Source organism: Falco peregrinus, chromosome 2 (assembly GCF_023634155.1).
Source record: "Falco peregrinus isolate bFalPer1 chromosome 2, bFalPer1.pri, whole genome shotgun sequence".
NCBI classification, from domain to species: Eukaryota; Metazoa; Chordata; class Aves; order Falconiformes; family Falconidae; genus Falco; species Falco peregrinus.
Window position 1 is genome coordinate 58879895 of NC_073722.1, and position 21091 is coordinate 58900985.

General features: G+C 46.8%; 1 protein-coding gene across 1 annotated transcript in view; it reads left to right on the plus strand.

Moving 5' to 3' along the window:
• Positions 1-466: 466 nt before the first annotated feature.
• Positions 467-21091, plus strand: part of KIT (KIT proto-oncogene, receptor tyrosine kinase) — a 60525-nt gene continuing 39900 nt past the window's right edge. The window contains exon 1 of the mRNA XM_055796719.1: positions 467-602. Coding sequence (XP_055652694.1) covers positions 533-602 — 70 coding nt within the window. The 5' untranslated portion in view covers positions 467-532. The remainder of the gene's footprint in view (positions 603-21091) is intronic.

Below are 21091 nucleotides of genomic sequence, written 5' to 3' on the forward strand. Positions count from 1 at the left end.
CCTCGGCGGTGCGAGAGCAGCAGCGTTACCTTTGGTGCACGTAGAACCCGCTGTGCCACCCCCCGGAGCCAGCCGGGAGGATTTTAGAGCGAGGCGAAGGGCTGGGAACCTGCCCATGGAGGGATGCTGGATGCTCCCTCTGGGTCGGGGCCCCGGGCGCAGCCTGGCCGCTCCCCCCCCGGCCCCACGCGGCCCCGCAGCGCGGGCCGGTGCCAGCCGGGCCGGGCCGGCAGCGCGCTGTTCCTTGTTCCAGTCGTCGCGTTTGGGGGCTGGGGGTGGGTCTGGGTCTTCGTGGTGACCCCGCCGCGCACATCAGGACGCCCTCCTTCCCCGGTGGGGGGGAGGGGGAGATTCTCACCTGCGCCCGCGCCCGCGCCGGCGGGGCGGGGCGGGGCGGGGGCGCGGGGGGCGCCGCGGGGCGGGCGGCGGGGGCGGGGCCGGCTGTACTCCGCAGCCCGCCCGCGGGGCTCGGGCATCTCCGCGCGCCGGGCGGTGCGAGCGGCAGCCGCGCCGGGCTCGGGGTGGCGGCGGCATGGAGGGCGCGTACCTCGCCTGGGAGCTGGCGCACGCCGTGCTGCTGCTGCTGAGCGTCGTCCCCGCAGGTGGGAGCCGCGGGCGGGCGCGGAGCCCGGCGGGTCGGCGGGGCCGGGGCAGGCGCGGGCGGCTGCGGGAAAAACTTCGGCGCCGGCGGCCCCTTCCGCGGGGGCAGCGCCCTGCCGGGGGTCGCGGCGGCAGCCCGCGCTTTGCCCTGGTATCGCCCCGCGCTGCCTCTGCGGGACGCCCCACCGTGGGGGTGCGTGGGGGGAAGGTCCTTTGTTTGCAGTGCGCGGTTATCCGGGGCCGGCGGGGAGCACCCCCACCCCCCACCACCACCCCTACCACCGCGGGCCGGGCTGTGTTTTGGCAATAAACTCTCCGGTAATCAGTACAAAATGTCCCCGCGGTTCAGTGCTGGGTGAACAATAGGCAGGGAGCGAGCCGCTGCCGTCAGGTGTCCAGCGCTCCCCAGCAGAGGTGAAGCCTCCCGGGGCGGGGGGCGATCGACCCGGTGCCCCAGCGCGCCCCGGCGGTCGGTGCCCGCAGCCCGGAGGGTCGGCGCAGGCGGCTCCCGGCGGGACGAGGCATCGCCCGGGCTGCTCGGGCACTGCCGGTGCTCCGCGTTGGAGCGGAGGGCGAGCGTTGCCGCTCGGGCCTTTGGGAGGTCGGTCGGTGCTAACCTTTGGGGTGTCGGGTATAAATTGCAAGGTTCCCTTCCACTCCCTCCATCACAGGGGACTTCCTTGCCTAACCTCACGGTCCTAGCGCGGAGAGCTCGTAATTTTGAATACAGCATCAGGCTGTAGCGCTGGCCAACTTTGCACATGGCTTTCGGAGTCGCCGTGTTGCAGGCTTGAGGGGCATTTGGAGGTCGACAGAGGAAGGTGCTGTAAGGAGGTAGCTGCTAGTGTTGGAGGAGTTGCACCCGGGGAGGAATTTGGCCCTCTGCACCGAAGTCTGCAAGCGGATAACGTGAAAGGTTATTTTGCCGCTTGCCTAAGAGCGAGCCGGGGATGGATGGAGCAGGCGATGCACGGCGCTAGGTGTGCAGCGTGTGCTGCCCCCAGCAGCGCGCAGCCCCGCGGAGCAGCCCGGGGGGGCGGCCGGGCTGGGCTCTGCCAGTCCCTGCCCGCGCAGCTGGGAGCGAGCAAAGCCCAACACCAGCAACTAACAGAAGTAACGATTTACAGTTTTTCATTGTAAGCACTTTACTTTATGTGAGTGGGCGTTAGTTGATTTATGAACGTTTTTGTTCATAGTTTGGAGTAACTTTTTGACTTTGCTCCCTTTTGTTTATTGGTAATCTGAACTAAATGGAGTGTGATACCTGGCAATTTGGCCTTTCCTATTTAGAAATACGCACGTATGTTGCAAAATGCTAGTGCTGTGGCCACAGGGGTGGGAAAGTCTCCTACCAATGGGTTATTCCTTGAAATATATTAAAAAAACCCCACAGTTGAAATTATGAATACCCACCAACTTTCTTTACTTAACGTATTTCTTGCTTGCACTTGAAAGGTTATCCTTTGTCGTATGGTTAGACTGTCCTTAAGGAAACCTTGAGAAACTGGTCAGACTGGCAGCGTCTCCTGGAAGACATGAGATGTAGATGCCAGAGTACTAGAGAGACAAGGAAGGACCCTTTCTTGTGATTCTTCCTCTGTTTATGGGTTCAGACAGTTACTTGTGGGAGTCTTCATCTCGGGGGCACATTGGGCAAGCTTGTATTGACAAAACCACACTATTTAGTAGGTGTAAACGACTTGCTGTTGCAAAGGACAACTGTCTTTGGGTATGTATGCACATCATCTGTGTATCACACAGGTATAGTGTTCAGGGCTAGTTTTGTGCTGGAGAAGGTGTCAGGGTGATGGCTCGTGTCCTGGCAAGAGCACAGGGGACATCAGGAGTGACAGATGGGGCAGAGCTGATTTGCAGTGGTAGTTTTTTCTGGAGGTAGCGTGACCCTGTGAGTTACTTTTGGGTTTGCCTCGGTGCAGATGCCTGGACTGGATGATCTCCCACTGTCCCTATTGAGACCTATCCTGTTGTTTATTGGTGTACAGATTTATAAGAAGTATCTTTCTCTGGCCTTTAGTCGACAGCTTCTTCCTTTGGTTGCAAATAGGGAAGGAGGATATAGAAAACAGAGCTTAATGTAGCTTCTCAGAGGGCAAACCATTCATCTCTTCAGTCCACAGCTCCTTCTTACTTTTTTTTTGCACCCTAACATGCTTCTACTTTTCGTTCCACTTGGGGATTGCCTAGTCCCCATTTTATGCAATAGTCTGGGACAATTTTTAATCTGTGCCTCTCCTGTCCTCCCCCAAGGCTCACCCTGTCCCTCACTCCCCAGTACTCTTGCCAGAGTCTCTGTGGCATTTCCATCCTGTGGTCATGGAAGACTGGACATGGTTCCTTTCAGCATCCATCAATACAGCCTTTTTTTTTTTTTTCTTTCAGTAGGCTGCAGAGTTAATAGGAGGCTCTCCCTGTGCCCAGAGGGAAGAGTGTCTGTTTTCATGATGCTTTCCTGCTACCTGTCAGCCATGAGGGAGGAGGCTTGGAAAGAGGAAGATTGAACTTGATGAGGGTTTTGATTGCTGTCACTCAGTCACTGTCTTGACCCCCTCAAACCATCTGAGTATCGTGCCCTCCTTACTCCCGTTTTCCATCTCTGCTCTCTCCCCTTTTCCTCCCTCCCCTGCGGCAGTATAGATTCTGCTGCACACTGCTGCACAGAAACACGGCCCAAGGCCACTGCCAGGAGCAGAATGGAAATGTCAGAGATTGCTCAATGCTCAACCCTTTTTCCTTCCATTACAACTGGGAAGCCTTTCCCAGCAAAAGCACAAGTGATTTTTCTTCAGGCTTTATTATAAAAGAATGTGATAAATTTGGCAAGAAGTGAGACTCCCATTTGCATCCTGTTTTAAGTACCATTCATAGAGACTGGAGGCATTTCCATGTGCTCATTTTGCAAGAAAGCCTCTCGTCGACAGATGACTGTAGCTGTAGTACTGTTGGGCTATGCTGGCTCTCCGTGGGCTTCCCACCTTGCTTCAGCCCTCTCGGAAACCTATCGTCGGTTGTCCAAACAGTAACGCTTCTTTGCAGGTGCCTGGCTTGATCCTGAGTCACCTCCAGAAGGGACATGTTGCACCAGGACACAGGTGGAATTGGGAAGGATATGTCGTTAGCACTTGTAAACACAAGCCAGGACAGGTCTTAGGAGGAACATCTGAGTCATGCTCCCGGTCAGTAGGAGTTTCTTGTAGTGAAACTTGTCCTTTTCTCTCTCTGTGGTCTGTTGTGAGAGACTCTAATGATATTCTTTGTATTTCTGTCTGAACTATAATGCATTGTTAGTGTAAGCTATTCAAAAGATTTTTAAGGCCTATCTGGAGCTGTCAAACTAAATACCAAATACTACGCATTAGTAGTTTGAAGGAAAGCTGCTTTCTAGCCTGAACTTTCAGTAAACACTCTGATGTAATCTGAAGGTAAGGAATAACAAATTCTGGATGAAACACGAACCACGCAACATCAAAGGGTTTTAACAACATATATGTTTATCTACAATACATGACAACCGATCTAATCTCATATCAATCTTGCAGAAGAGAGACAGCAATTGCTCAAGGTTAAGCCACTTTTCAGCTTTTTCTCTCTGTCCCTGAAGATGAATGCCGTTGCAGAGAGCAAGCGCTGCACATTGTCTTGCTCTATGTATGTGACACATGATTTTACAGATGTTGTTTTCTTTTTCATCTAGTACAAACATCTTCCAGGATTTTGACTCATTTCCTTAAGTCTCTTTCAGCTGTTCAGAGAATGGCTAGAGGAAATGAGGTCTAATATCCTAATGCATTGCATTTACTGTAAGTACCCTCTCATTTTAAGTATAAAACTTTGCCTTTTTTTTAATTTCTGAATGTCCTTCTGAATATTCCCCTGCACAAGAAACAACATGCAGTTTTTTCTGTCCTTCAGAAACTCAGCTCCCTTGGTTGAGGTTCTTCAGTCTTAATAGAGCTTAAGGTGTTCATTGTAACCTTAGGCGAAAGGAGAGCGCTGATGCTAAAGGCATCTACTAAAAGTGGTGATCTGGATTTCAGTGTGTTACATCTTTCGGACATTTATTTAAAAAAAAAAATCTGAAGAGAATGCACATAAAAATTACTAGGATTTGGCATAAAAGGAATTTAAAATTATTATTACTCTTCCATATTATTTTACTGCAGAAGTATTGTGCTTGGCTTTTTCGGTGACTTTTAGGAAACTAGAAGGGCTTTTTTCCGAAAGGACTCTCTTTGACAATGAGTCCTGCAAACAGTCATAAATGGATGTAATTTTACACGTGTGAGCGGTCTCGTTGGCTGGTTGCCAAACCTAATCACAACTGAAGTGTATTGTTTGTCCACTGGCCAAGATTGCTGCCGTTAGTGATAAAAGCATAAGGGGGAGTGTAAACATCTGTGTTTGAAGGGAGAACGCGACTCTTATTTTCTAGTGTATACCAATTAGTAAGCACAGTAAATGTTAATCTGCCAGTGGATTTACTCTTGGGGATTAAATTGATTTATTCTGAAAACATAAGTTTTCAGATATACCTTTAAATGGATTTTTAATGATCTTTTCCTTGTTGCAACAGATTATTTTTTTTTTTTGTACAGCACGTAAGGCTCTTGGTTATATTATCTTTGATAGCAAAGAGACATGTAAATAACAGAAAAGTTTCTAACGTTGCTACCATGCTATGCAGCTCCTGGGCTGCTCCACAGGGATCATTCCTGGAAATTGTAACTAAAATGAAGCGTCATTTAGTAACATTATCAGCTACAGGGGTTTTGTCACTGGGGAGCTGACAGCATTAAATGTCTATGATTTTAAATGTCATCTTGGCAGCTGAGTCCGTAATCATGTAACATAATCATTAAGTACCTGATACAGAGAAGAGGTCGCTGGTCAACTAGGCACTGGCAGTTGTAAATCTAAGTGATAAAGCGGACGCATGGGCTGATTTAAGTTAAGAAGAGATGGAAACCGTGGCAGGGAAATTTGAAAGTCAGGGAGATATATATCTTACAGGTTCTTTGGAAGCCTGGCAAATGCCATGTTAGTCCTATATCTCCTTTCTTTTCCCATCAGTGATTGTCTTAAGCCAAGTAGTGCTCTTCTGCTTATGCTGGGTATACATGTTCCTCGTGACGTGGGAGTGGACTTCTTTTAAGGAAAGGCTTTGTGCAAAAGCTGCACAAGAAAAAGAAATCAAACTTGTTGGTTATAACCTGACGTTCAGAGCCTGTATGTTTCAGGAGGGGAGAAAAGGACCCAATGAGCTGTGTAATAGAGGCGGTTTGGGTATTCACGTACCTAGGCTGTTTAGAACTACCTGAGTTCCTGCTGAAGGGTATCATGAGGTTTAAAACTTGCACTTGGCTTTCTTAGTCTGTTTTTTGTTTGGGAATTAATGGCTGCGCTGATGTCATGTATTGAAAGTTTTGTCTGCAGCCCTCAGGACTGGAAACTTCATTCTTTGCTGAGTGAAATCTGACTTTCTTGCCCATTCACCTGCCTCCTGCAGCTGGGTTTCTAAGAGACACAGCAAGCCTTGAGAAGCTCTCATAGAACTGTAAGAGTAAGGCTGGAGGAGACCTGCAGAGGTCATCTGGACTGTCTTCTGCTCTCCCCCAGGGTCAGACAGAGCAGATCTTCCCAAGCAGACTTTTGAGTAACCCGCTGTAAGGCAGACTGAGAGTCTACCACCCATTTTTTCTAGTACATAACTAGTTCTTAAACATCAAAAGCTTCTCCTGATACTTAACCTAATCTCCCTTGCCGGTTGCTTAATTTCATCCTTTCTTTTTTCCCTGCTCTGGTGGTATAGTGAAGTGCTGGTCACCATCCTTTTTATAGTAACATTTTCCACATTGAAAATTAACATGACATCTTTGACTTATTTTTTCTATGATAAACCTTTTTCAGCCTTTTCTTTTGGCTCATCGTTTGTAACTCCTCCTCCTCTTGTTCTTCTTGGCCCTCTCCAACTTCTTTGCATTTTCTCCGGATATGATGTGTAAAATTGCCATTTGACTTCAGATAAGAAATGTAGTGCTCTCCCAGGTTTCCCTGTGTACTATGTGTTTAATTTTGATTCAAAGCATTGTAAATCTGATTTTAATCATGATTTAAATCAGCCAACAGTAAGCCTCATTTTAACTGTTTTGCATTTGTACTTAATCATTTTGTAAAGAAAGGTTTAACCTCCTTTATTACAATTGAGATAGAATTTTAATTAAATATAGCCTTTGCACTTAACGTTATACTTACTTTGATTAATCACTGTGCCTGTATTTAAGCAATTATGTAGCTTGTTATATATACACTTATTCTGATTCTTCATGTGTATGTTTTAGTATGAAAATAGACAGTGTTGACATTTCTTGTATTAGATAATTGATTTTTTACTGATGATTTGCATTGATCACAATGAAGGAAATGAGAACTCTGAAATGCTCTTCCGTTAGATAAATAGCACTACATAGAAGCCAGCCAATTCGGAAGAAAAAACTCATTGAGAAATGTTTTGAAATAAAGAATTAATGTCTGAAAGACGTATCTGTAGTCAAAACTGGTGGTTTCTAATCACTATGCTGTAAAAATTTAAACTCTTCCATCTCATCCTCTTTTTATTCTTAGAATGGCAATGGAAAGAAACATTCATGTTTGGTTTTTTTCAACTCTTGATCAGTAGCATCTCTTTGAATGGGCAAGTTGTTTAATTGAGTTGTAGTGAATGAACTGAAATAAAGAAAATATTTTCTCTGTACCTAGTAGGAAACTACCAGATGCCAAAGGCTCGTTTATTGCTGTGGCACAACCTGCCTAGAGTTGCTCAGTGACTGACTTCTATGCATTCAGTATCTAGATTATCTTTTAAATGTTGGCAGCAAATGTACAGCCTGAATAATTTTTTTTGCCTTTAATTGTTTCTAATGATTAGAGGAGTTGTAAGTTTAAATGTATGTTGTTGTATTTTCAACATAACTGTTGAATATTTTTACTTACTAAAAGGAAAATGTTCATTATAAAAACGCTACATTTTTACTTTGTGTAATATTAAATTAAATAAGCATTTTAATAGGGTATTTTTACCTGAAGTGGTTCTGTTTGTATGCCTGAGATGCTCTTCTGCACTAACACCTGGTTCTGAGGCATGCATTTTCTGCTGCTCCATGGCCACCCAATTCTTTACTTTTGCAGCCTCTTTGTTTGCTATTTTATATGGCATGGAAGTGCTTTCTATGCCTGGATGAGCATAACTTGTTAACTTTGAAAAGAAATTATGTTATCTTCAACAAAATAAAAGCTTCCTCCCAGTAGTGTTCATTGTAACACAAGCTGTTGAAGTTTCCTATTCCATAGCACGTCTGACTTCCAGGTATTATATATAAAATTGCTGACTTTGCAGTAATGCTAATATTATCATACCTAGGATTTGAGGTACACAGCACAATAAAAGAGGTCAAATGGAAGGAGCAGAAGTAAACCCTGTATTTCTGGTCTTGTCCCATAAACTGGATATCATTAGAAGCGATGCTGAAGTGGGATTCCCTGCTTAGGCAGGTACTTGGGCTGTGCTCACGGTGTGATGCTCTCTTGTGTATCTCTCCTGGGGTGGGAAGGAGGACCACTTTTTCATTAAGCAACTACCTAGCCATATATATATATGCAATTTGTGATAGGGCTTATTACTAAACTAGGAAATCATGTACAATTTGCAAGCAGAAAATACAAGTGGGACTTCTACTGACATCGGAGATTAAGTTCAACAGTGGAGTTACATATTTCCTTGCCAGAAGACTGGGGAAGTGAAGCTGGATTGTCGGAAATATATCAAAGTCTAAGCATTCAGGGCCCTTCCAGGACAACATCAGTGACAGATCTTGCTGGGTATTACCTGAGGTGAGATTTGTTCACCCTAGGAGGTTCTGAAGAACATGCTGATGAATCCTCTAGAAGTTGTCCTAGTCACAGTTTCAGAAGTGCAAAGATAACTTCTCTAATACTGGGCCCCCCATTAAAGATAAGTTTATTCAATTTGGTATTGTCTGTAAAACAATGCTTTTGCAAGAATTTTTTACCAACATGTTAGTTAGTAGCAAAGCTTGTGTGCTAGTTAGACAAGGGAAGTTAACTTATTGCAGGCTTATTGAAAATCACTGAATAGATGAAGTTAATTTATATGGACAAATACAGAAATACTCTAAAACCTGCTCCTTAAATGGATTTGCATGCCATGTGGATACATGACATGTGATGCTATTACTTGCATTTCAGTAACAAAGCTATATAAATACTTTAGCTATCTTCTTACTAAACCCAGCATTTTTCTCATGAATCTGTCAGTTCTTTCAGTGAAAGAGAAGAGAATACAAAGTAATATATACATAAAAGATAGCTGTGTCTTTTCTGCGAAATTTGGTGAACATGTTTATTAATCTGAAAGTCTTGCTTATTGCTGTAATCTTCTAGGAAAAAGTACTGAAGTAAATATCTAGAGAAAGTAAAAAGCAGTGCTCCTCTTGTGGTATTTAATGTGGTCCATCATAAGAGCAATGATAACATAATTATGCAATTATTGGTATATTTTCCCCTCTGGAGGCCTTATGTAGATTATTACCAGTGCACCTTTTAATGAAATTGCTACTATTTGATGAAATTACTGCCAAGACTCGAAATAATTAGAATTCTCACTGCCAAAAGCATCTCCTTCCTCAGTTGAGCCTTTTCCAAACAGGCATTAATTCAGATTGCAAAATGATTTGCCGTTCTCCAGTTTTCTCATTTCTCTTCATTAAAACTACCTTTTCACTGCATTTCAGCAAATACCTTTTCAAGCCCATGTTGCTCCTTACAAGGAACATGTGTTCAAAATGGAAGTTGAAAGATACAGCACCTTTTAATGTAAATGTCAGCAAAGAGAAGTGAGGAGAAAAAGCCATTAAAGGAATAGGCTGGATGCATAACGGCTGAATTTGAATACACTATGCATTAGTGTGCTTTTTCATTCCTTCTACTCATTCTCCATACTTTATATATAATCTGTTTATATATGTGTCTAACAGTTGGTAAAACTTAACTGTGGGAACAGCTGGTTAATAAGTAATTTTGGAAATTAGAGAGAAGGCAGCAATAATTCAGTAGGAGTAAGGATCAGTCTAAGTATATAAATCTCAATGCTGACAAGTCTTGTAGCAAACAGTTGTTCTTTTTATGCAAATCCTACTTCCGTGTGTACATATTTACATATTTATCTGTCCTCTGTATTTTTTCTTTGAATGAGAATTAGCAGGTAATTGTTTTAAGCTTAGACTGTTCTAGTTTAAAAAAACCTGGTAGGTCGGTCATGCTTTGCGTTTGGTTTTGTTCATTAGTACATTGCCTGTGGATTCCTTCTGTGATGGGAAGTTGAGGTATGAGACCATAGCGCGTCAATGTGCTGTAATAAAATGAATCAATCCCCTAGAACAGGTTGTTGCTCCTAGTGCTTCAAGATGGGTGACGGGGCTGCTGTAGTGCATATGGTGCTCCTTCAAAAAACAAACCTCAAAACAACAGAAAGAGCCCCAAAGCCATGACTTCCCAGAAGAAGAGAATTCAGAAAGTTGCCATACCCAGCCATGGAAAGACACATGGCGTTTGATCCTGCTGTGGCCATCTAGTTTGTGTGCTAAACTAGTTACATTCAGCTACCTGCCTGCCGGTGACAAAGACAAATGCCTCTATTAGCTTTATTAGCAGGGTGAGGCATGGCAATCCGAGGGGGAAGCTGCCTGGTAGGCAGGAAAAGCAGCCTGTTTGCATGGCTGGAGTTTCCTCGCCCCAGCAAGTGTAAGCAAAGCGGCTGGGGGAGGAGGAAGGTGCTTCCCTGTCTCTGGAAGGTGCAGGTACTTGCCACAGCCCCTGCCTTGAGGGAGTGTTGCACTTGCGTGTATAGGGCAGCTCTCACCCGTTTGTTTTGGAGGACATGTGCAGAGAATCTGCCCTGCTAAGCCTGCTTCCAATAAGGAAGCCAAGCATGGCTAGCTACATTGCAGATTGCTGCGACAAGACCTTCTGCAGGAGGATCGGCGATCTTCCACCTGCAAGCAGGGGATCAGCCCAGTGCTCACACTGTCCTGCCTGAAGATCCTGTGAGTGTCTCTCTTAGCGAGTGGGATGTGCGGGGGCTAGAGAGCTGGCTGGGTTTGTCATCTTGCCACCTGCCTCTCATGCTGGCTGTTTCTGATTAACTGCATCTCATTTGGAGGGGTGCATAACCTCTCTTCAGGTGTAGCTGGCTGTCTCTTCAGTCACCTGAGCGGTTTTCCCTGCAAGGGGTAAGCACCAAGTGGCTTTTACTTGACCTGTGGAGTGCCCTCCCGGGGCATAAGGTGTTTAGGGAAGCAGGTCTGTGTAGGGTTGATCCCAAACCATGGAGCTGAAAGCTTCCTGTGGGGCATCACTGCAAAGGGGGGTGTCTCGCAGCCACAGCCAAGGTTCAGCTGCCTCTGTGGTTCCCCACACTCATGCCTTCACAGATGATAAAGAAAAGCTTTGTTCCAGCCTCCTTCCACTTCCTCTCTTGGGTTTGCCACGGGTGAGAATTGGCTGGCTGGCTCCACACTTGCTCTTTGTGTTGGGGGATGCCCATTTCTCCTTTATTTTGCTTGCAGATGGTGTGGGTTTGGCTGTGCCTTTGAGGGCTGGGCTGGTGAGCCTCTGCCTTCTGCCCTTCGCAGTGCCCTTCCTCTGCCCCCTTCCCATTCAGGGTGAAGGGTCTATGGGGAGGGGAAGGCTGGGTGAGGACGCTGATTGCCCTCATGCAGCTGGGTAAACATCAAAGCCCCTGCTAATCCTCTCCTGTGGTTTTCTGCTTAGTAACATACAAGCTCTGAGGATCCAAAACTTCAGAGCAAGCGCAAGCACGGGAGCTCTGCATTGCTGCTTGGGAAACACACAGTGTGGAAGAGTCTGTTGGTCAGCAGATAGCACTGACTCTGTTAGATGGGTTAGAAGCAAACCACTTATTTCTGCAGGGAAGCCTAATCAGTCTAGACCCTGTAATACATGCCCGGTGGCAGTTAACTTATTTTTCAGTCTCCAAGATGAAGCTGGGGCAGAGAAGCTGGTCAGCATTTCTATCAGTAAGGATTTGTGGCATTCATATATGCCAAGAGCCCATGACACTTGCAGGGGACAATCACATCTTTGGTCTTTTTTTGGTCTGTATCTTTGAGGAAGACGCTAGCCTGGGTGTTGTCATGGATGGTTTCTTTTGCAAAGTAAGAGCCCGTACTGCTAGCCTTCTTTTCCCCCACAGCCAAGCTGAAATGCAATCTGATGTAGCTTTCAGATGAAATCATTTAAAATTGACATTTGCCATTGCTAAACTTTTCATCTAGCATAAGGGAGAGTGTCTGTTTAGTGAAGTAGAACAAAACAAGTAAGCATATGATAGCATGTCTCCTTTGAAAAATCTGGGAGATTTTATATATCGGAGTAAATTAAAGTTGTTTCAGTGTGATTAACATGCAAGTTTGACACTTTATTTGTTTCCTTGGGGCACAAAATGGCAGGACAAAGAAAATAAAATTGAAAGGTCTTAAATTCGTCTCCATCATAGCATATGTCGGGTTTCATAGTGGCTTTAACAAATAAGAGACGGAGTTGGAGAGGTGATACTCTTCAGTAAGACCAACTAATACTGTAAAGAAGACCAGGCAGGCTTTTGGCTAGGACTTCTACGCTTGTGTAAAAGAGGCAGTTTTGCTTCTCTCTTTCTTTGAGACCTGCAGGAGACTTGTGTATCTGAAAACATGTTCATTTTTCCAGCTTTGCTGGGTATGCTGCAGGAGGATATTACCTCCCTGCAAGCCATGTCTTGCTGATATCCTCGGACCATTGCATCTACAACAGTGCCACTACTTTTAACTGATAAAACATATCTCTTGTTTCTGCTCTCTTATGTTGTTGTAGATGAGAAACTGAAAAATGCGGTGAGTGAGGTCTGTGTGACAGCCCTTGAAATGAACCCAGTGCCCAGAATGAAGGGACACTGTAAAGAGAGCAGTCTCTCTAATTGTATCCAATCACCACAATCTTACATGAAAGTCACGGACGTTTTGTCCCTTGAAGTTTAGCTTTTCAGTGCATTTGTCATCAAAAAATGTTAACTGGTTTAGAAATCGTGGTCGGGATCAGGTCATGGTCAGGTCATTGTTTTCATTGTGCAGCATTTGTACAGTTTACATGAGGACTGCTGATGGCTATGAAGGTTATGGACAGCTACAAGGGGAAGAGGCAGAAGCTCCGAGGAGCCTGCCATGCCCTTACAGTGCGTCCCAGCCCTGGGAGAGGCAAGGAGATGGAATTGCTCTTACTGGGTAGCAATGAACCCAGTTTGCTGCCAGAGTCCCCTGGGCTCTGCAGAAGGGCTGGTACTAGATGTGAGCAGGTTGTGGCTGCACTGTGAAGCTGTGCCGCGACCCTGTCGTGGGAGACGTTTGAGATAAATTTAATGTGGAAGGGGGTGGGATTTTTTTGTTTGGTTTCTCTGAAAGCAGTCTGTTGTGTTATAGAGCTGCCACAAACTTCTTGTTCTTTTAAATGTTTAGATAAGAGTTGAAAGAGGAAACGGCCACAGAGGGACTAACCTGTTGGCCTAAGGTTGGTTGTGCAGGAAATCTGTGGCAGAGCTGGGAATAAAATCCACAGCACTTGACTCTTCATCTTATTCCATCGCACTCCCACATCCTTTGTTTGCTTGGCAGCTGGAGATGGTTTCCAGTTGCTTGTGAGTGTGATGTGGACTTGCACCTGATGTGATTTTCCGTCCTACAGAAGTGTTGTGGCTGAGTCTGAAAAGCTCCAGCATAAACCATATTTTTTTCCCCAGGATGGTGTGCTCCTTAGCCAAAGCTTTTTTTTTTGTTTGCACATCCCTTAATTGTTACAGGAACATTCTGCTGTCCTTAATCATATCCCTGCAATTTGACCTGCATTTCCTATCAGTATTATCTGAACTGTTTCTTTTTCTAACTCCTCCAGCCCTGTTTTCCAGATGTTCCTTCTGCATGCAGAAGTCACAACTGCTGCACTCCCCCTCTTTCCTCCCTCTCCGTTCATTTTTAGGGTTTAGGAAGCTGCTTGTAATATATTCTGCTTCTTTTTTCGGGTACACAGCCCTGTTCACAAGGGATCCTAGCACTGTAGTTTTAAACATTGTTATGTTACAAGAAGAAGCTAGGGTAGTGGAAGTGACTCTTTTCAGCTGTGGGAAACAAATTTAGAACATCCAAAATGGATCTTGGGTTTTCCATCTCTGAACTTTGCAATTTTTTTTTTTTGCATTGTTGATTATTAATTATATGCCATTATCAACGTATTTGTTAGCATATAATAACTACCTGCTAGTTTCCCTTGAGGACAACTCTAGAGGGTCATCCAGAACCCCAGTGTGGTACTCTGGCTGTGCAGTGTATGGGGAGTGTTTGATGTTTGCAGTGGGACCCACAGTCAGTGAGTGGGATGATCTGCCCCCACTACCCTGCAGGAGCCATGGGGGCAGAGGATGGGTTTCCTCTCTTCCCCTTGTCCTGTGGGGTCCCTGTGGTCAGGTGGGCTTCACTGAGGTGGGGACACTCAGCTGAATATTGAAGTAGCAGTCCGTGTCCTTTTCCAAGGTATAAGGAGGTAGAGAGAGGGTGGGGACATGCCCACATCTGGGTCAGATAACAGAGTAAGGATGCACACCTACACCTGGAAACCTTCATTGGAGATGTAACAATGGGTTCCTCCATCCTGTAAAGTCATGGTTGTGCCTGGGGTGAACATGGAGCCCTGGGAGGGGATGCTGTATCCCTTCAGGTTTGGCACTTGGAGATCTCTTACCATCCCTGATTTATATCCTGCCAACACAAGCAATTCCCAAATTACTGGTGTCATGGCTGTAGTTACCTGTATGATTGGTGTTACTGGAGTGCACAGGAACAACAGTGGGCCTGGAAGAGCCCTGTCACGTGTCAGGTGTGGTACAAATGGAGCAGTCTCAAGATGTGAGGCATTAGCAGTCTGAGGAAAGATCAAGAGATGGCAGATGGACACACGCTGTGGGGATTAGTACACTGGATTACAAATTGTTGGTTAAACTCTCAGATTTCTGTTACTTAATTATTCCTCCAAAAAGAAGATATAAAGTCTTCCCATCTTTCTAAGCACTGTTTTAATTATTCTTTTTTAAAGACAGGCATTGTTTAGGTGCGTAATACTGAGCAGATCTGATAGTCCTTGCATTTACAACCTGTTGTCCTTCGACTGCTCTACTTTTCTTGGAGATACATTACTTTCGGAAGGCAACAAAGAAACCCTTTACATTGTGGGAATCCTTTGCATGAGGCATAATTCAGTTCTTAAATTGTTTTGCTGAGAATTTGTAGGCTACATAGAAGGAACCATAGCAAGATTATCTCAAAATACAAGTGATGGTATCAACTGGAATATCATGGCTTTTGTTGTGGAGTGCCACAGTATGCTTGTTCCCTCTTTGTTTTTCTTTCCCCAGCTCTAGTATATGAAGTATTTGTGTCTCTGGACAGTCATGCTTTGCTGTGTTGTTTACCACCTTTAAAAACTCTCTAACAACTTGCTAGATAGTCCTGATAATAAGTGTTGCAAAATTTTGAACCTAACCTGAATAAGTAGGATGAGCGCTAGGAGAGAGAGCAGGTAAAAGTCATAAATGTTGCATAAAAATATGGAATTATGCTTTTCTTAATCTTTCTGACAATTATTATTTGTGGGATGCTTGTTTATTTGTTCAGTCATGTGAGTTTGTGTAGGGGATTAGTTGACCTCACGTAGAAAATTTCTGGTGGCGCTGGAAAAACAGGCGCTGGTGGACTGCCTGTTGGGTTTAGTACTGATAAATAAATCTTCATCCCAGGGAGACGGGGAGAGAAAGAAGGCTCCCATGAAAACCCAGAGCACAAACCATAATTAGGCTCTGCAGGTGGTCTGACTGTCCTTCACTTCCTACTCTGTGGTGGATTTGTCAGGAAGAGGAGCAGTTATCTGACCTGGTCTTAATCCAGTATATACCTTAAGAAGAACTAAAGCTGTGAGATGAGTGAATTAAGTCTGGAGCATATAACTTCATCCCAACTAATTATCCGATTGTTTTGCTTGAATGTCTGTTATCTGTGTGGGTAGGGAAATCCAGCCCTTGAGAGGAGCTGCAGAATGTGTTTTTGAATGCAAGTGGTGCTGGTTTTTGAGAAGTGTTCCTTCTCAGCTCAGGCCTGGCTATTATATATCCAGCCCAACTGTGACATACTGTGCTGTGCATTAGGGGGGCATGGGGTGATGATTGTTTGCAGGACTAAAGAGTTGGCCTTTGGAAGGGGAAGGGTACGTTGCTGCAGCACCTGTCAGCATTTGCATACATCACAGCGATGTGTATGGTTTGACAGATCCGCACTCATTTAGAAGGTCAGTTATGACATTAATCAATGCACTGCTACCTCCAGTGTGTCCCTTTCCTCGGCACACCTGTTGATAATGTCTTGCATTTGACCTTCACGTGCCCTTGTGCCCTACGGTTGGGTGGTTACGTGGCTTTGGGAGGAAGGAGAAATGCGATGCCTGGCTGCGCAGTGCTTTGCAGGCTGGTTTTGTCTGAGCAGTTTGGAGCCTGCAGTTACCCCCCGTGTCGTTAGTCTGCTGTCTGCATCCCAGGAGAGAAGCAGAGGGAGCAGCTGAACAAGCCAGGCTGCCTGGGTGTTTCCTCAGGGGCAAGTAAGTGAGTTTGTTGTGCCTGTAGCTGTGGGGCTCTTTGAAGCAACCCCTCGCTGCAGCTGAGAGGCGCCTCCGCTGCGGCGTGCACGCGGTGCAGGGGCTGCAGCAGGGTCTGGGGGGAGCCCCCTGCCCGCGCACACGTGTGGGTTACGGTGCGGGAGCCTCTGTTGGCTGCAGGTGCGTTTCTGTTCGCGCAGCCGAGGTGTCCCGTTGGGTTCCTGTTGTTGGAAGGAGAGCGGCGGGCAGGGGCTGCCTTGGTTGGCTTTGTGCTTTGCGAGGCCTCCAGCCGGCAGCGATGGTGTCGCAGTGGTGGTGCCAAGGCTGCTGCTGGAGCAGGGGGTGCACGGCTCAGGCTGTCGGGGTGCTGTGCTTCCCCTGGCTGCCCGTATTGTGCCAGGCACCAGGAGCTGAGGCCAGGCCACCACCAGCATCTCCCTGAGTGCTGGTAAAGGAGGGCTACCCCGTGGCGTGATGAGGGGGAGGATGGACTCAGTGAGAGGGGACCAAAGTGGCAATGCTCAATGCTATTGCATTCAACTGGGAATAAGCCCAGGTCAATCCGAGTAGGGATGTATGTTCCTTAGCTGCCTCCCAAGGTGAGTACCAGAAGGCCAGCCCACCTCAAGGGCACAGGTGGCTATGGTGGATCGTCTTGCACCCTTCCTGGGAAACCTGAATGCTTGATTACCTCTCTGAAATGCCTGTACACCAACACATGCAGCCTGGGGAATAAACAGGAAGAATTAGAGCTCTGTGTGTGATCTCAGGGCCATGATCTCGTTGCAGTTACAGAGACAGGGTAGAATAGTTCGTGTGACTAGAATGCTGTCATGTATGGCTATGTAGTTTTTAGGAAAGACAGGCCAGCAAGGAGAGTTGGTGGACTTGCTCTTTATGTGAGGAAACAACTGGAATGTATCGAGCTCTGCCTTGAGGCAGATGCAGAATAAGTTGAGAGCTTACAGGTAAAGATTAAGGGACAGACCAGCATGGGTGATACTGTTGTAGGTGTTTGCTACAGGCCACCTGATCAGGAAGAGGAAGTCGATGAGGCCTTTTACGGACAATTGGAGGTAGCCTCATGATCAGAGACCCTGGTCCTCATGGGGGACTTTAACCACCCTGATATCTGCAGGTAAAACAACACAGCTCTGCTCACACAGGCCAGGCAGTTCTTGCAGAACATTGATGATAACTTTTTGACAAAGGTGGTGGAGGAACCAACCAGGCGAGGTGTGCTCCTGGACCTTGTACTCTCAAACAAAGAAGGACTGGTTGGGGATGTGAAGTTTGCGGGCAGTCTTGGTTGCAGTGACCATGAGATGGTGTTCAGGATCCTGTGTGGAGGAAGCAGGGCAGTAAGTAGGATGGCAACCCTGGACTTCAGGAGAGTTAACTTTGGGGTCTTCAAGGACCTACTTAAAGAAATCCCATGGGTTAGGGCTCTAGAAGGTAGGAGGGTCCAAGAGACCTGGCTGCTATTCAAGCATCACTCTTCTAAGCTCAAGATAGGTGCATCCCTATGAGTAAGCAATTAAGCAAGGGAACAGGAGACCTGTATGGATGAGTAAGGAGCTTCTGGCAAACCTCAAACAGAGGGAAGGTTTATGGGAAGAGAGGTTTTGGGATGTAGAAAAAGGGACAAGCCACTTGGGAGGAATATAGATATGCTGTCAGAACATGCAGGGAGGTGATAAGGAAGGCTAAGGTCCATTGGGAATTAAAACTGATGGGGGAGGTCAAGGACAACAAGAAGGGCTTCTTCAAGTACATCAGTAGGAAAAGGATGACTGAGGAAAATGTGGGCCTGTTGCTGTGTGAGTTAGGTGCCTTGGTGATCAAGGACACAGAGAAGGCAGAGTTACTGAATGCCTCCTTTGCTTCAGTCTTCACTGCCAAGCCCAGCCATTAGGTTCCTAGACCCTGAAGGCAAGTGAGGAAGTCTGGAGAAAGGAGGACTTTCCCTTGGTTGAGGAGGATCATGTCAGACATCACTTAAGAAAACTTGACACCCACAAATCCATGGGCCCTGATGCACCCCCAAGTGCTGAGGGAGCTGGCAGATGTTATCACTAAGCTGCTATCCCATCATCTCTGAAAGGTCATGGAGAACAGGAGAAGTGCCTGAGGACTGGAGGATAGCCAATGTCGCTCCAGTCTTCAAAAAGGGCAAGAGTGAGGACCTAGTAAACTACAGGCTGGTCAGCCTTACCTCCATCCCTGGAAAGGTGATGGAACAGCTCATCTTGGAGGTCATCTCTAAGCATGTGGAGGAAAAGAAGGTTATCAGGAATAGTCACTATGGATTCACCAAGGGAAAGTCATGCCTGACCAACCTGGTAGTCTTCTATGATGGAATGACTGGCTGGGTAGATGAGGGGAGGGCAGTGGATGTTGTCTGCTTTGACCTCAGCCAGGCTTTTGACACTGTCTCCCATAACATCCTCGTAGGTAAGCTCGGGAAGCGTGTGTTAGATGAACGGACAGGGAGGTGGATTGAGAACGGGCTGAATGGCAGAGCCCAGAGGGCTGTGATCAGTGGCAAAGAGTCCAGCTGGAGGCCTGTAGCTGGCGGTGCTCCACAGGGGTCAGCACTTATTAATGACCTGGATGAAGGGGCTGAGTGTACCCTCAGTGAGTTTGCAGGTGATATAAAACTGGGAGGAGTGGCTGACACCCCAGGAGGCTGCGCTGCCATTCAGTGAGACCTGGACAGGCCGGAGAGCTGGGTGGGGAGGAACCCAATGAGGTTCAGCAAAGGCAAGTGTGAGGCTGCACCAGAGGAGGAACAACCCCATGCACCAGGACAGGCTGGGGCTGACCTGCTGGAAGGCAGCTCTGTGGAGAAGGACCTGGGAGTTCTGGTGGGCAGCAGGTTGCCCATGGGCCAGCAGTGGCCAAGAAGGCCAATGGGACCCTGGGGTGTGTTATGGGGAGTGTGGCCAGCAGGTCAGGGGAGGTGATCCTGCCCCTCTGCTCTGCCCTGATGAGGCTGCACATGGAGTGCTGTGTCCAATTCTGGGCTTCCCAGCTCAAGAGAGACAGGGAACTGGGACTAAAAAGGTGATGAGGGGACTGGAGGATATCCCTTAAGGCTGAGAGAGCTGGGCTTGTTCAGCCTGGAGAAGACTGACGGGATCTTACCAATGTCTACAAATATCTTGAGGGCAAGTGTCAAGAAGATGGGGCCAGGCTCTTTTCAGTGACAGGACAAGGGGCAGTGGTCACAAATTGCAACACAAGAAGTTTCATCTGAATATGGGGAAGAACTTCTTTACCTTGGGGGTTACAGAGCACTGGCAGAGGCTGCCCAGAGAGGGTGTGGAATCTCCTTCTCTGGAGACGTTCAACACCTGCCTGGATGGGATTCTGCCCAACCTGCTGTAGGTGAACCTGCTTTAGTAGGGGGTTGGACTAGGTGATCTCCAGAGGTGCCTTCCAACCCTGACCATTCTGTGATTCTGTTGGTGTTTGTTTTGTGGCTGAGGCTGTGTGACTTGCCCAGCGCTGTTCTCCTTGGTGATGAGGCCGCAGGTGGGCAGTGGGGACCGTCCCAGCCCAGCCACACACAAACCTCCCCTGGCAGGGCCCAAGCTGAGACCTTGCTGGTTGCAGGCAGGGACTGATGCCAGTGAAGGATGTCCTGATCCTCTCCTTTCCCAACCTTCCCTGACTTGTCTGAAGACCTAGTGCCAGAGTGGGTATACCACATTGCACTTTTGCTATTTTATGCAGCTCATGTCATTTGTCACTGGAATTGTCCTATGGTCTGTGGGAAACAACAGAGACGTCTTCCAAAGATGTCCCTGTGAAGGACCTGCATGGTCTTTCATGAGACCTTCTCAGGGGTCTTTGCCCTCAGCCTTCTCAGGTGCCAAAAGTTGCTGGCTCTGGTCTGAGGGGTTTGCAAATTGGAGGTCTCCTTGCCTGTACCCTGCTGTCGGGCACCTCTATGGCCAGGACAAAGGGTTTTTCCAGGTCTCCTGCCTGCTGAGCCACTGTTGGCTGGGAGCTGCTCTCCTGAGACCTTGGACTTTCACTCTTCTTGTTTGAGCTGCTGTAACACGGCTCAGGCTCACACCTGCACTTTGAGGTAGCAGATTTGAAATGAGAACTGGGTTTTTTTCTGCCTTTTTCTGGCAATTACTATTTCTAGGATGGTTGTTTATGCCTTCAGTCACAGAACCATGTACGCAGGGTTAGTGGGCCTCACATCAAAAATGTCTGGTAGCACTGGAAAAATGACTGCCTGTTGGATTTAGCACTGAAAAATACATTTTAATTTGAAGGCGATAGGTAGAGAACAAGGGCTCCCTTCAAAACCCAGAGCACAAATCAAGTGATTAGGCTCTGCAGGTGTTCTGGCCATCCTTTCTTCCTGCTCTGTGGTGGATTTGTCAGGAAGAGGAGCCGTTACTTGACCTGGTCTTAATCCAGTATGTACCTTAAGAAGAACTAAAGCTGCGAGATGAGTGAATTAAGTCTGGCGCATATAACTTAATCCCAACTAATTATCCGATTGTTTTGCTTGGATGTCTGTTGTTATCTGTGTGGGTAGGGAAATCCAGCCCCGCAGAATGTGTTTTTGAATGCAAATAGTATTTTCAGTGGTATGACTGCTACTATAGATGGATGATGTACAATCTTCTACAACTGTGCTTCACACGAGAGGGACATTAGCTAACAGCACAGTTATTGTAAGCCAAGGGTTACC